The sequence below is a fragment of the Sturnira hondurensis genome, unplaced genomic scaffold (assembly GCF_014824575.4).
Source record: "Sturnira hondurensis isolate 20B ecotype Veracruz unplaced genomic scaffold, ASM1482457v3 Scaffold0021555, whole genome shotgun sequence".
NCBI classification, from domain to species: domain Eukaryota; kingdom Metazoa; phylum Chordata; class Mammalia; order Chiroptera; family Phyllostomidae; genus Sturnira; species Sturnira hondurensis.
This window is the reverse complement of record NW_028094186.1, coordinates 6033692-6049984: the sequence shown is the minus strand read 5'-3', so window position 1 is coordinate 6049984 and position 16293 is coordinate 6033692. Positions and strand designations below refer to the sequence as shown.

At 56.3% G+C, this 16293-nt stretch overlaps 1 protein-coding gene across 2 annotated transcripts in view; it reads right to left on the bottom strand.

Moving 5' to 3' along the window:
* The window catches only part of CAPZB (capping actin protein of muscle Z-line subunit beta), a 126286-nt gene that overhangs the window by 10829 nt on the left and 99164 nt on the right, over positions 1-16293 (bottom strand). For both annotated transcript variants that reach the window (XM_037032984.1, XM_037032986.1), the window contains 2 exons: positions 7008-7149; positions 6517-6633 (listed from right to left, as the gene is read on the bottom strand). In XM_037032984.1, coding sequence (XP_036888879.1) covers positions 6517-6633; positions 7008-7149 — 259 coding nt within the window. The remainder of the gene's footprint in view (positions 1-6516; positions 6634-7007; positions 7150-16293) is intronic.

Genomic DNA, 16293 nt, shown 5'->3' with positions numbered 1-16293 from the left:
AGCTTTCCTTCCCGACCAGGTGTGCAGTCGCTCCGCCCCAGACTGTCCAACCCTGGAAGCCTTACTGCTGTAGCAGCTGCACCCTGAACCCGTCTGCCTCCCAGGACACGAGAGCTGGGCTGCGGCTGCGGCTGGGCCCCCACCCCGCCGTGAGGAAGCACCCCCCCAGCCCCTATCACGTCCCCTCCCCTCCACCTCCAGCCTCCCCCTGGTAAAACACAGCGCCTTGCCTAGGTGCCAAGTGCGAGTTGGAGAGGATTTTCCTGTGCGGTGTGGGGGCAGCTGCCCTTCCCGGAGCCTTGCCGAGTGAAGACACACCCTGGCGCCTCCTGCTGAGCAGGGAGAGCTCAGCTTGCGAACGACCCGACCTCCCCAGTCAGCAAAACATTCCACCTTCATTTCTAAATATTTAGAATCTGAAAAGTATCAAACGAACATCTGCAGGGCCTGTCTCCGATCGGAAACATCTCTCAGAGATTTATGGTCTTGCTCCTTTCCCACGTCTCCAGCTGTCAAAGCGACCTCTCCCTGCACCTCCCTTTCCCACAGGTTGGTACTTGGCGTGCAACAAGCCTTCCCGGAGGGGCCGGGTGGCGGTCTGCCAGAGGGCACCTTCCGCCCTCCTGGCCTGGAAGGATGGTACCACCTGGCTATGACAAGCTTCCCCAAGGCCTGCCGCTCACCTTTCCTGCCACAGCTGCAGGGCTTTGCCAGAACACTATCTGCTCTGCTTTCCAGCTAACATCCCTGAGACATCTTTTGCTGGAGCTGGGGAAAGGAAAGGCCAAAGCGGAGGAGATGGATAAGGACGCCGAGGGAGCGTGGCCCGGGGCACACGTGGTCTGAGCCGGCTGCGGTGTGGCACGACCAGGCGTGAAATTCAGCTGCAGTAATCGTCCCGTTGAATTTACCAACCATTCAAACAAAGTCGGTGAGATCAGCTCTCCAGGACACGCACTTGCACTCCCATAAACCACCTAAATTGAGGAAGGAGGGGCGGGGGCAAGGCCAGGATGGCCTGGGCTAGTGTGGGACCCTGGAGAAGCCCCCATCAAACCTAGCCACAGCCCCTGTCAAGATGGGGTATGGGAAGAGGAAAGCCAGGGAGCTCCAGGGGCTGTGACACCCGTGCTGCTACTTGATGGCCCCTCCGCCTCGGGGGTGTTGTCTCTCCTGCCGCACACAAGGTGAGAGAGTGTGGCTGCGACGAGGCCTGGTGGCCAGAGGAAAGGCCGATCCTGGAAACTGCCAGCTCCGTGGGGGAACCCGTGTGAGGACTGCCCTCACTCCAGAATGGCTCCTGACCTGCCCCTCCTCCGCTGTCCCTCCTGCCTTCGCCTCGTGAGTGACACGGCCTCCCCCCCTGGCCACCCAGCCACAGGTCAGTGCCCTCCAGCCCTCTGAAGCTGCCCCCTCACAGGCCCTGGCCACCTTTCCTGGAGACTCGAACGGCCTCCGCACCAGCCAGCAGCAGCACCGTTTGAAGATGCAGATCTGAGCAGACCACTCCACTACCTCTGGTGGTGACTGGGCCGAATCTGGTCAACCTCCTCCCCACAGGAGAACCCGAGGGAGGGCAGAGCCCTCCGTGGGATGCCACAGCTCTGGCCCCACTCTCGGTGCCTGTTTCCAGGGCCACGGGGCCACCACAGCTGCCTGCGCTGGGTGCCCGAGAGGCTGCCAACAGAATGCCCCTGTACTCCCACAAGGCAGTGGACTGTCCACACTGAGCCGACTGCTCGATGCACTTCAGTGTGAACGTTTGTTTCGCAATCTAGTGAATACCAAGTACAGTGGACAGATTAAAAACAAAAAGCATTGCCCTGACTGGTATAGCTCAGGGGATTGAATGTAGGCCTGAGAACCAAAGGGTCACTGGTTCGCCTCCCAGTCGGGGCACATGCCTGGGTTGTGGGCCTGGTCCCCAGTAGGGGTCCCATGAGAGGCAATCACGCATTGATGTTTCTCTCCCTCTCTTCCTCTTTCCCTTCCATGTCTCTAAAAGTAAATAAAATCCTTTAAAAAAAGGAGTGAAAAATAGAGGCCTTTTTTTTTAGGCAGACAAATCTGGGTTTAAATCCTGACTGCCTGCTAATCACAGGGAAATGCTTAACCACTCTGAACCCCCGTTGCCTCACCTGTTAAGTGGGAATGATAACTCTACTTGCCTACAGTCTTACCAAAAAGACAGCCTGCACAACCATGCACGTTCACGCTTTATCACTGATTCGCTCAACTTCCCTGGAACCCCTTTGCCTCCCACCCCAGGCAGCCACTGCCACTTCTCCAGGGTGCAAATGGGGCACTTGGCGCAGCCCGCAGCCGCACTTCCCGTCTGCTCTGAAGCTGCACTACTAACTCAGACTCGCCCCCCAACCCCCGCACTGCCTCCTCGCCCCTCCCTCCTCGCCCCTCCTTGTGCAGTTACTTACACTGGAAACCTGCCCCGGCTCTAATGCACCTCAGGTGAGTTATGTGACCGGCCACTGGGATGACGACAGAAGCATGAATTTCCTCCTTAAAGCCCAAGAGCACAGGCAAGCCAAACAAGGCCCACGGCCCTGGCCCGGCGCACGGAGGACAGCCACCCATCAGGCCTTGTTTGGCTTGGCAGGAGGCACTGCTCTCAGCAAGCCGGACCCAGACCCTGGTCATGGGCTGACAGCTCTGATTTACACTATGAGGAAGACTGAGGATTAAATATTTGTCCAGGTCACCGTAAACTGGGTGGAATTCTAAACAGTTCGGAGCAGTAAGTGATGCAGAAAACAGTCTCCGGACACAAACTGAGGATTTTCCACCATTTCCAGGTGGCAGGGTGTGGGGGAGGCAGGGTGTGGGGGAGGCGGGCTGCCTGGGGGCCCGACGCCACTTCCGGACCAGGGTTCCTGGAAGGCCAGGGCCCACTTCCATGCAGAACAACGGGCTCTGCCCGGGGAGCACTGGCTCTGCCTCCGGGACGCTGGAGAAGAGCCCTGCCCACAGGCTGGGGGCCCCTGTGCAGGAGGCTGCAGGAGGTTCTGCACCGAGGCTCCAGTAAGCGCCCAGGCAGGCTGGCCAGCAACATGTCTGCCCACAGCGTGGCTTTGCAGGTGCATGGAGAGTCTCTTGTGAGGAAAATAGATTCACTTGAGTTATTACAGGCACGCTTCCTGGCACACACACTGTCAGTGGCTATTGAAAGTAGAATGATTGCCTCTCTGACATAAAGCTCGGATGTTGAAAGAAACTCTCACAAAGGTAGTAACCGCCAGAACGGGGACTGGGAACAGGAGGCCAAGGGCCACTTGTCTGGGCCCCTCTGCCCTCTACACAAGGCAGCCAGCACACCGCCTGCAAGGCCTTCCGCCTGCTTAGATGCTTAAAGTAGCGTCTGAAGCGGAAGCTGAGACAAGTCCGCTCCAGGGGAGGCAGTACCTTCCAGTCCGCCCACTTTCCAGGGGGCGGAGAGGGGCTCACGGTGGGATCAATCACCGACAGCCCGGGAGTGAGTCCGTGGTGTCTGTGTACCAGAGTCTCCACAGAACCCGTGAAGATGGGGTTCAGAGAGCTTCCAGGCTGGGGAGCCACACTCCTCCACATGCCACCACTCAAGGCCCCGACTCCACGAGGAGAAAGGCCCTTCTGCTTGGCCCCCCGCTCTGCCTCTCTTCATTTGNTGCTTAAAGTAGCGTCTGAAGCGGAAGCTGAGACAAGTCCGCTCCAGGGGAGGCAGTACCTTCCAGTCCGCCCACTTTCCAGGGGGCGGAGAGGGGCTCACGGTGGGATCAATCACCGACAGCCCGGGAGTGAGTCCGTGGTGTCTGTGTACCAGAGTCTCCACAGAACCCGCGAAGATGGGGTTCAGAGAGCTTCCAGGCTGGGGAGCCACACTCCTCCACATGCCACCACTCAGGGCCCCGACTCCACGAGGAGAAAGGCCCTTCTGCTTGGCCCCCCGCTCGGCCTCTCTTCGTTTGGCTCTGAACTCATACCCTGTAACCCCCTCTGTCGTAAACCACTAAGGGAGTGAGTAAGCGGGCTTCCCGGGTTCTGTGAGCCTCTCCGGCAAATTAATGGAACCCGAGGAAGGCACTGGGGACACCTCTGATTCACGGCTGGTAGGTGAGAGCACAGGTGACGATCTGCACTTGTAATGGTGTCCAAGGAAGGGGTGGGGTGCGGTGGGGTGGGGGGTGGGGTGTGTGTGTCGGGGGGTGGGGTGCAGTCCTCCAGAACGGAGCCCTTACCCTGTGGGATCTGACGCTGTCCCCACAGAGTGTCCAAATTAAGCTGAACTACGGAACACCCCGCTGGTGTCTTGAGAAGTGCCTGGTGGGGATATGGGGACCACATACCTCCCCACAACGGACACGGGTACAGAAGCCAAAAGAGCAGCACTTGCCAAAATCTAATGTGTGCATAAACTGCCTGGAGAATGCTGCTTAAGTTTGGGCAGGGCCCAAGGCCTCTGCGTTTCTGACTTCCTCTGGGCAATGCTGGTGCTGGCCCTGGGCAAGGCGGTGGAGGGCAGGGCACAGATGCCCCGGAGCGGCAGCTCTCTCAAAGAGAGCTGGCCTGCCCAAGGCCTGCTGATGGGGCAGCGCACGACCTCAGAGATGGGGATGGAGCAAAGCACCGTGTCTCGCAGCACAGAAGGAGCCCTGAGGTACCAGAACACGGGAGTGTGAAGAAAAAGCCACAGCCAAGCCTGCAGGCAGCTGGTCCCACTGAGGCAGGAAGTTGGCTGGGAGTCGGCAGGCCATGACCAACCAGAGCTCAAAGGGCACTTAGTTGAAAATAAATGATAACACTGGATTTTAAATGAGTGACTAAATAAGCACAACCTACAGAAAAGCACCCTAACAAAAACACTTGCCAGACCGACACCTCCCTCAGGAGGTCTCAAGGAGCTGCGCCGGAGGGCTCTGAGCCTGGCCCAGAGCTGATTAATGTAAGGCACAGAGTCATCGCAGTTAATGTGCAAGTAACAAACCCAGAAGCAGCAGCTAACACCTGGTTCACTGAAGCCAAGCTTCAACATAACCGACATGAGCAGAGTGGCTAAAACAGCACAATGTGAGGATAAAAGGAAAGCCTCATTTGAAAAAAGACTGGCTGCATAAGAACAGATTGGGAAATCCCGGGACCCTCAGGGGTCATGGGACAGAGATGGGGGGCGGGTGCCAGTGGGTGGCTGCATGCTCAGACCGTGCCAGCCAAAGCCATCCTGGGCACATTTTGGAGGACAGGCTCTGTTCCAGCTGCCATTCTGCACAGAGGCTGAAGTAAAAGGGACGAGCTGTCTCGCCAAGCGGCAAGCGCCCCATCCAGGGAGCACGGTAGAAGGCGTCCTGTCAGGTGGGACGTGACCCTTCGACTCAGGCAGCCTTTGGATTGCTCTGGCCCAATGTACTCACTTCTCCTTTGCGAGGTACAGGAGCACTCTGAGCTCTGAATAGCGCCCTGCTGGGGCCTGCCCTGGGGGACGCAGCGAGCCTCACTCAGAGCCTCACTCAGCTCCCTCCCCGGAGTGATGCTGCAGGGGGAGACGGGTGCGGAGCCGAGCAGAGAACAGGCTGGCCGTCGCGCTTGTCAGTTACTGGTCCCTTCCAGGCACTTGCATGGGGAGGCCAGTAACGCGGCTGAGATGTTTAAAGCAGGCACTCCTTTGGAATGCCGTTAAGCTATTATTTCAGCCATTCTCTCCTTTGGGGCGACGTGGCTACTATCCCCTGCAGCCTGTTGCAAACTGTCTGGGTCGACCCTCTGGCTCTGCTGTCACGATCCACGCTGCCCATTCCAGCTGCACGATTCTGTCCATCAGTTCTCTCTGCAGAAGGTACCTTCCCGCCAGCGCCCTATGTCTGCCACCTGCCCACACGGGTCCTCCCTGCACTGTGACAAGCAGCCAGACCTTCCTCCGGCTGAGCACACCCCTTCTCCATCTACAGCACCACGGGCAGCCACATGACCTGAGTCTGGCCAGACTGGTTCCTCCCCCACAGTCTCAAGGGCGAGATTCTGTGGTGGCCCGGCAACCATACCTGGGCCAGTGAGACAGTTTCTAAGGGAGAGGAGACCTATTCTGAAAGAGAAGCTCTCCTCCCAGGGGACACAGGGACACAGGGTCCCCGCAGCACCCTCCACGTCCCAGACCCAGCCATGCTCAACTAAGCCTGAAGGTCATGTGAGCTGACCTATTTAAATTTTTTGCTTAAGTCAGAGTTTTACTTCTGTCATTTGTAACAGAGAGTCCTAATACATAATCTAAGTCACAACTGAGAAGTCATTCTGGAATGTTGTCAGCAGTATGTCCCAAACATCATAGGAGCATTTTAATGCAAACACCTTGACCCAAAAAGAAAACCTCCCGTGACTGAATCTTGGGACTCGCTGTAGGGAGATCGTGTCCGGAACAGACGCTGGCCCAGGACCCCTCGGTGGCCCAGGACCCCTCGGTGGCCCAGGACCCCTCGGTGGGGACAACTGCCCACTCATCCCCACAGTCAGCTCTGTGGGCACTGGCAACTCTACCTGTCTGGTAAGGCTGCCTCCGAGGTTCATGGTACCGGAGCCGGATTTGTTGGTCTGCAGCCACAGCATCACCGTGGAGGTCAGCTTGTAATGGGCAGTGCGACCACTGGACTTCTCCTGGGGGATGAGACAGGGGTCAGAGCCTCATGAAAACCCCAAGCTAGGGAAAGCCTGAGGGGGCCCCTGAGTTCAGGGTCATCTTAATGTGCCCCTTCCTATGACATCACAACATTACCTTTCTCATAAAACCCTTAAAGGTTTTTAAAAGAACTAAATCTGTAATCATGTGGATTCAGTTCTGGGACCTTACCATCACCAACTAATGCCGCCCTGACTCATCTGCATCCAAATGGCTTTGGGGCGTCTCGGGAATTGATGGGTTTAAGTACCCCAGCACCCTCTTCAAGAAGCATCTGCTGGAGAACGGGGCCGCGCGGCCCGGTGGGGCACCTGCAGAGGAGGCCCTGGGCCCGCAGCTGCTGGGGCCGTACCTGCACTTCCACCACGTGGATGGAATCCCAGCAGCCTTTGATCTTCTTTGATCCGTCTCCAGCCTTCTTGATGAGGATCACTCCCGCGAAGCCGTGATCCAGATCCCAGAGGTAGACAGACGAGACGCCGCCCTCAAAGTACCTGCAGGAAACAGGCCCGCGTGCCCATTAGATGTCAAGTCCGTCAAATTACAGACCTCAGCTCAGGTGCCAGAGGTTGTCATTTGGCAGAGAGCCACCTAAGTGTCTGTCTGGAACTTCGGTCCTCCCCGCAACGGTTCCAGGGTTGACTCTTGCATGTGTCCTGAACACCCGTTGGTCAGGGATTGGGGGTTGCTGCCTTCTTGGGGGTCACAGAAAGAACACGGCTCAGGAGACCTCAAGATGAACCCAAGCCTTGCTCTGCCATGTACTCCAGGCTTTGTGGCCTTTGGGGAAATTTATCAAACTTCTCTGGGCTTCAGATTCCTCCCAGATAAAGGACCCAGCAAAGTGTGGGACCTAACAGACACGCAATGGGGTAAGAATTACTACGGAGTCCTCACTGCTGCTCAGTATTCCTGTTTCCTGATGGCTGCTTTACAGGCGTGATAAGGAGGAACAAGTGGAGCAACAAGCACCCCACTCCCACCCAGAACTCTCCAGAGCCTGGGCACACCCAGGCCTCTGCGGTTTTCCAGAGCAACCTGCTGCAACCCCCTAGCCAGGAGCTCAGCTTGGGATGGATGGAGCTCCCTCCTCAGGCTGAGCCAACAGGGAAAATTCCCAATGAAGATCAAATGCCCCAGGGAAAGAGAAGGCCAGAGGAGGGAAGGAAATCAGGCCAGACGCCCACACCCACGGGACCCAAGTTGATGGCTGCGGCACCGCAAATTCCTCTGACGACCAGCTAAAGCTGGAAGAATCTCTTCTGGTTGCTAGAACATTGTTTTTTTAAGATTTTATTTATTTATTTTTAGGAAGGGGAAAGGAGGGAGAAAGAGGGAGAGAAACATCAATGTGTGGTACCTCTCGTGCACCCCCTACTGGGGACCTGGCCCGAGATCCTGGTGTGTGCCCTGACTGGGAATCGAACCACTGACCCCTTGGTTCACAGCCCACACCCTATCCACTGAGCCACACCAGCCAGGATGGCTAGCACATTCTCTACCAGAAAGACTGTGCCCCCCCCCAATTAAGCCCTGCTCAACGGTGTGGCAGGCACACTCTAGGACCCACCAGGCGTATGAGCTCAGACGGAAAACGGTGAGCAGCTCCACTCCTGTGCTTCCCCTCCCAGCAACCACTTACAAAGGGCTAGTGGGCAGCACCCGCGCGAGCTGGGGCCTTAGGACAGCTGAGAAACCAACACGGGAAGGGGGACACCTGACCAGAGATTACTAGGGATTTTAGTAAAAACAAAAAACAAGAACTAAGAGTAAACACATCTGTGACTTAGAGCTCACTCAATAAAGCTGTTACGTAGTAAACACACACGGTAAACGTGGGTGAAGAAACACGAGAACTCTGTCCTTTTTGTGGGAAGGTCCGTATGTGACGAGCGGCAGCCCTCCTGCAGGGACGTGCACTGGCCGCCTGGGCACTGCAGGGCTCCATCACTGCTGGCCTGTCGGCACCCAAGGGTCCCCACCATGGCCGCTGCCCTCGCCCCTCCCCCACTGCCACCGCCACCGCCACGACTCGTCCCCACTGCTCCATCCCAGCACCAGGAGCAAGTCACAACTCTGCCACTTCCAGTAAGTCACGCAGAGGCAGGTGAGGGCGGGCCCGTCAGGCCTCCACAGGAGATGCCAGCCCCAGGCTAACTGCCGGCCAGCCCTCGAGGTCGGGAAGGGGTCTGGCTCCCGACCAGCACCCGTGTAGGGCTGCGAGGGGAACAGGCCCACCTGTGGGGGCCCAGAGCCATCCCAGGTGACTGCCAGGAAATCAGCCAAAGCTGGGCACCCGGGGGCCCCTCTCAGGAAGGTTCCTGTTCCAAATCTCTCTTCAGCAGGGCCCCTCCCCTCCCCTCCATGGTCCCTGAGCAGAGAGAGCCGCACACGCGGGCCGACCTGGAAGGCTCCTGGGATTCGCGGAGCCCCCGGGTGCTCAGGTGAGCTCGCGGCAGGGGAGGCTCCAGGAGCCCCTCTGGCTGGGTGTCCTGGATTTGAGCAGCTCCCCAGCTCAGAGTTCACTGGGAGGCGCCCCGACACTGACGGGGGGGCAGCCCACGGCAGACCTGTGCACCCGCCCTGTTGGTGCAGATGGCTGGGTTCTCCCACCCAGTTTCCCCTCTCGGTCTGCTTGTGGGGTGGGCGGCCTCACATCACAAGGGAAAGAAACGACAGCTTGAGAAGACCGCAGCCTCCCTGTGCTGGCACGAAGGCAGGCTTGAAGCCCGGTGGGCATTTCGTCCCTGCCCCCCCCCAGCTTGGGGCCCCAACCCGCTGCCCCTCCAACTGGAGTGGTGGTGTCCTCGTCCAAGGCTGGCCACCCTGTGTGTTGGAACACCAGGAAAAATGGGCCAGGCTGTCCTGGAAGGGAACCAGGAGAAACGGTGGTGGCCGGTCAGCCCGTGCTGACGACACCCAGTGACCAGTTTGAAAGCGCCAGGTGGCCTGCAGTTGACCCCCCCCCAGTCCCATCCCTCAGACTTGTCTTCTTTCGGAAAACAAAACAGCAGCATGAATGTTTCATAAGGTGGAACTGGCCATTTCCAGTCCAGCGTCCATCCCTCCTACGGCCTGGCTCCTGCGCTGGGCAGCTTCTTCGTGGCTTGCTCAGCTTCCTTGTGGGCCGCACTGACCGGGCCTGACATTTCAAAATGCTGGGGGCAGAGGAAGTAAAAATGCAACCCCAACCTGACCCCCATGTGGGTTCCTATTCCCCTAAACTAAAAAAATGTATTGCAAGAACACTATAAAAAAAGGAAATTTAAAGATTTGCCCACAGGACCATATAACAACTTAACCCATAAATTTGGTTTTTCCAAACTCCCTTCCAGTCTTTGTCCAGATGCATGATTTTTGTGTAACTACACGCCCAGCAATGGCACTGCCTTGAATTCGGCTGCTCTCACTCGACACAGGACCATCAGCAGCACTTTTCCACGGCGCCACATGGGTTCTGTGATTGTTGCTAATAGTGGGGACAGGACTCCACTGGGCAGTGTCCCACCTTACAGTCGATCTGACTTTCAGTGAAGAAGCGGCGGCGGCATAAGCGGCGGCGGCAGAGTCGGAGGCAGTGCTGTGGAGCTCACCATCACTCCGCTTCCCAGGGGATGTCCCTCCCGAGGTGAGGAATGTGCGGAGCCCCAGCCTCCGGGGGTACGGCCCCAGCACCACCACGACTCAGGGACAGACGTGCACCCCGCCCGCCAAGAACAATCTCAAGGGACCGGAGCAGCTGCAGGTCTCAGCCCAAGGTGCCAGGACGGAGAGAGCAGGGGGCTGTGCGATCGGGAAGGGCCGTCAGCGCCACCATGAGGACCTGCCTTCGGACCAGTGTGGCCAGGGCTCGGCCAGCAGCTGCGGGACCCTCAGACGGCCCCCGCCACGTGCTTTACGGCTCTGTTCTGCGCGTGAAGCATTAATTAAAGAGAGACCGCAACTCAACCAGTTTTTGAAAACTTATTCTTACCTACTGTACTTTGATCATAATGACATGAAACAGGAAAAAAAAATAATTTTTACGGGGTTCACATTTATGAGTTTTTACATAAAAGCTTTTGTGGGTATTTAAAGAATGTGCTAAAATGTTGTCTGAAACCGCATACAGTCATCTGAGGAGCTGCCCGCCAGGACTAACAGCACACACATGGAAGCACTTTAACTGGCCTTTGTATATTTAATGAGTCAAATAGCATTAATATTGTTTAAATGCTAACATACTACTTCAATAAGGTGGCTCTACCGTCGCCAGCAGCTTGCTCTTGGCCTCGCACGTCCATGCGAATGAGCGATCAAAGGTGGCCAGGGCTGAGAGCGGGCTACAGGGGACTGATCAGGCCCCGCCCTGGGCCCCGCCCCTGCTCCACCATCTCCAACCCCCCGCCCTCCTCCCACAGAGCGCTGTCCGGTCAGGCGGGATGCTCAGAGAGCACCCTCACAGTGTGGGGGCCCAAGCGCGAGAGCTGGCCTTTCCCTACACTAGCATCCCATACACATAGTGCAAAGGGCGCGTGACCCGTTAGCCAGACAACACAGGGGCTGCCATCAGGGAGACCGTGGAGAAGCCACCTCGGAAAGTCTTGAGCCACACAGCAGTGGGGCTCCTGGAAGCTCCAGAAACATCAGGGAGGGGGGGTCAGATCAATCCCGGGAAAAACTGGAGCAAAACTGCTGGGGTCCACAGACAGTGTCAACCGAGCGACACGGGCCCTACATGCAGGGTTGGTGGCTTTCAAGGCTTTTCCCCACGAATGTTAACGTTTCCCAAGGCAAACAGAACGTCAGGGAATTCAACAGCTGCTAGGACTGTGGGGGCCGCTCTGGGTTGGCTTTATAAACGCCAAAAGATCTGGTCGCCAGGGGACCCCTCTGCTGGGCGAGTCAGAAGCAAAACACAAGACCCTCAGGTGGGGCTGACGGTTTATCAGCAGTCAATTACAATTAAGCACCTGGCCGAGTTTATTATTCTCTGTCACCAGTTATACTCCTGAACTTGGACCGACTAAAAGCTTAATGTGTCAGTAACCCTCAGAGTTGTGTCGTTTGTCCTTGAAAATCACTCATCCACTCTGACAATGTCAGAGTCACATGCACAGATTCCACAACCACAGGACTTCTGAGAAGGAAGAAAAAAGAGAAGAAGACATAATACTTCACACTCAAAATGACCCACTTCACAACAGAAGAAAGAAAAGAAACTACGCCGGCTCCCGAAGCTTTATGGAGTGCTTGAAGCTGAGGAACACGAGGAGCCCGAGGATGGAAACTGGTTTCGGGAACCTGAGCTGCAGCTTCGCATCAGCCAATTCCCAGGCGTGGCCGACACTGGGCTGCAAGTGAACAGGAAAGATGGGCTGGAACAGACTCAGAAGTTGGCCTGCAGTCCTTCTTTTCAAATCGCCTCCTGGGAGAACATTCAGATTTGTGCTTCTAATACAGAGGTCCCCAAAAGAGAGTCACTGGCTACAGCCCTCCACAAAAAAACCAAAGCCAGGAAGGACCTCCTGGGAGGTCCTTCTTGGGGTCGCTCAGTCGCAGTCTTTTAACCACAAATGGGCCAGGCTACGTTCACAGGACTGGGCTGGGGGGCAATGCAATGACACCTGCCATGCAGAGGCACAGGCAGTAGCCCCCAAACTCAGGCAAGTCAGGGAGCACATCCTCCAGGTGATGAAGTGTGAGGGGCTCTCTCCTGCAGTCACTTCATTAAATCAGCCAAGAGGAAGGCAAGGAATATTTACTTGGTACCCATGCACCAGGGCCTGCAAAAGGCAGACTCAGCACCACAGTGCAAATTCCTAAAGGTTTAATCAAGGTGGATCAAAATCCTGCTTGCATGCCTCTAGTGACAAGGAACTCACTACTTGCCCAAGGCAACCACTTCCCTTTTGAATAATTCAAATAGTTTCCACTGGACCTGAGTGGAAACTACCTACTGCCTTCAGGAACCGCACAAAACAAGAACTCAGCACCCTCTCCTCATGCATGCAGTCCCTTTGCGTATCTGAAAATGGCTTCAATAAGCCCCAAGGTTTCTTTCTTCTGACCTTCCCGACCTTATGCTACTCCTAAGATGTGACTTTAAGTCCCCACACCACAGCCATCCTCCTCCTTATGGGCGTGAGAACAGAAACCAACACCCGACTGTGGATGCGTCCAGCACGACTCTCACTGCGGAGGCACCTGTCCAATCTGGGACGCAAGACCGAGTGTGCCTGACCGCTGACCGGCGACGGTGCCTCAGTCACACCGCCACATCCTGAGCTGGCCCTCATCTCAAATGCATTATTTCTTTGTCTTACGTTTTGCCTTGAAACTGCCTCCCACGTCCTATGCTTTTAAGAACTGGGTGTACGGGACCTGAATATACCACTTTGCACTCAAATCTGTCCCATTCAATCCACACAGACATGGCCTTCACCATTACAACATATCTTCTGCATTGACTGCTTCTTCGAACCTCAGAATTCAAAACTTTCTAGATACAGTGCTGTCGGCTGGAACGGGGCTTCTGCAGGCAGCTGGTGGTCAACTTCTGGGGGAAGATCGACTCTCGTCTGAGCACTCCTTTCCATTAAGAAGCAGGACATAGATTGGGAATGACCGTGGCCCCAATCCTGGAAGGGACTTGGTAGGGTGGATGAAGGAGAGATAGGGGGGCTAGACGGGGGCTTGCCCAAAGCGCCGGAGGAAGAGTCCAGACTAAAACTTAAATGTCAGTGCAATGAAAACAAGTGGAACCTGTCTCGTCGCCAGGGCTGACTGAGCCTAGACACTGACCCTCATGAGGGGCACTACCACCGCCACTCCACGAGATCCTCACTTCCCTAACCCTCTGGCCTCCGTCACGCCCGCAGTCTGTTCTCCTTCTAAGATCTCGCTGCACAGCAGCAGCGAGAGCTGTGACAAATGGTCAGGAGGGACACTCTTCAGTGTAACAGCACTCAGTCAGGACAACAGCAAGGAAGTCACATGAGCACTCATTCAGTCAGAAACTGCCGGCCGATGACTGACCCTGTGGCGGAGACGGGAGGGCACCTGCAGCCCAGAGGTGGAGCCCCAAGACAAAACCTGTTTGTTTTCTCCCAGCCTGAAAAAGAAAACAAAACCCCAGCTACTAGCAGTCGTTTGCTTTATCTGATCATCCTCAATGTCCTCATAACATAAAAAGGCACCAGGTACCCACAGGTGGGAACACTTTAATTCCCCTCCAGGAAAGAAGAAAAACCTCCAATTTGCTTGGAGAGGCATCCGAAACCTGGCTGCCTTCCTTGCAGTGCAGACCAGCGTTCCTTCTGTGCTGGCTCCAAACTGACCACTGTCCAAAGAAGATAGGTGCACCTCCTGTCCAACGGGAGGGTGTGGACAGAAAGAGCACTGGTAATAGCAGCTGGAGGTCCCAGCCAAGGAGCGCATAAGCACATCACCACGGTGGCTGCTCACATTCAAATGGTCTTCCTCCCAGGGCCGAGAGGGCAAATCTTCCCTCCTCTCCTCCTGACCTTGGCACACTCTGAACTGTCCAGGGAGCGAGGTTCTGCTTGCTCTGTGAACACAGCCCCACTGGCTCCGCACGAGATGGAGACAGGTCAACACTTGGCCGTGGGGTGGCCGGGTCCAGGTCTGTCACGCAAAGCTGATCGCCCTCTCTACCATGGCCCATGCAGTGTGTCCTAGAGTCTGTCCAAGGATGCAGGACAGGTATTCTGCCCCAATTCCTTGCAGGGCACACAGGTGCATCCCTCCCTGAGCACACATACCAATGGGCTTAGGCAAGTGCGACTTCAACGTCAGTGGCACTTAAGAGTCCACATCTGGACTGTGGCTGCAATGCTTTACGTTCTGTCTTTACAAGGCTTCCCCCCTCAGCCCGCCCCCACCAAAACCTGAAGAGAAATACTAAAGGCCTTTTTGGAAACAATGGTGCCGCAGCAAGGGCCACCAATCTGGCTCTGGGGTCTGAGCGCAATCTGTTTGCGCTCAGAGCCGCCGTGACCACCTTCCGCCTCTCTGCAGTACTTGTGAAAACACCACCATTGCCGGGTAGCCCTCAGCTCATGAGAGTGCGGACGGTCGAGGCCTTCTGGAAGTCCCAAGCTAAGCGCTGCCATTTCTGAAAACCCATTCTGGAGCAGGGGCTTTGCATACATTACTTTACAATTGAGAACAGTGACACTTGGAGAGAAGAAAGGAATGCACCCAAGTCACCGAGCTGGGAAGTGGGCGGCTGGAAGCCGGGCTGGGCCCGGGTGTGGCTGGCCCCACATGGCTCTGGCCCAGCCTGCGAGGTTGAGTGTAAGTGAGTTAAACACACACAGGCAACCAGGCTACTGCATGCAATGCTGCCTCAAGCAGAGTAGAGCCTCAGAGAAGGGACAGAAGAATGTCCAACAATCATCCTTCAGGCCACGACACTAAGTACCCAACACTGGGAATTCTGAAAAGCAGGGTTCCCTACCTCAATGAGGCAGCTGGGACCTGCTGGCTGGACTCCGGAAGACCACCCATCCTGGACACTTCTACAAAGCAGCTCCCCGAGACAGGATCTGCCAGTAGCCTGGGAGCACAGGGTCCCTGGCAGGAGCTNGAGTAGAGCCTCAGAGAAGGGACAGAAGAATGTCCAACAATCATCCTTCAGGCCACGACACTAAGTACCCAACACTGGGAATTCTGAAAAGCAGGGTTCCCTACCTCAATGAGGCAGCTGGGACCTGCTGGCTGGACTCCGGAAGACCACCCATCCTGGACACTTCTACAAAGCAGCTCCCCCTGAGACAGGATCTGCCAGCAGCCTGGGAGCACAGGGTCCCTGGCAGGAGCTGGCCACCAGAGGGAGCTGGCCCCTGCTTCCCGACGGTGTCTTCACCCAAAGCATGGACCGCACAGCCCAAAGCATGACCGTTTCTACATGGCTGGAGGAACCCAGGAACTCTGGGGGAACCAGGGATCGTGTTTGGAGCAAACCTGACTTCTGCACAGTCCTGCTTTCCACTCCACCTTCTTTCAGCAGACAGAATCGGACAGTGCGTGCCAAGGCAACCAGACCCTGCCCCGGACACTCCCTCACCGAACACCGCCCCCTCCACTCCTAAGATGGGCACTGATACCTTTGAAAGAGAAGGAAACAGACTCAGACAGCTTACTTACCTGACTCAAGCCGGTCAGCGAGTAAAAGCAGAACAGAGAACCAAGTCCAAGTTTCTTTCAAAGCCCAAACCCTCCCCATTCTGCACTCTGACCTGGACACAGTGTGGGGTCTCACAGATTTCAGAGGGGGTGCCCACACCTCCTGCTGGGCACTCCCACCCACCACCAGTCACCTGCTTTCCAGATCCTACGACTTTCATCTCTTCATAAGATTGTGCGCTGCCTTCTACAATTCCCGCCAGAGTGGCAACCCTGAAGTCCCCAGGCCCAGAGTTCCTGTCCGAGGAAGGCACAGCCCTCGGAGCCCAGGGCCCAAGGTTGGGGGAGGCAGCTGGACACACAGGGTTTCGGGCACCCAGAAAAACAAGGCAACGGACTTTTTGACACACACAAATATGGATGCCCCTGCCCTTCCTGGGCCAGTGTATTTCAAATGTCAACCGAAACATGGATGGACAATGGAAGGAAGGAGCGGAAACAGCCCCAGC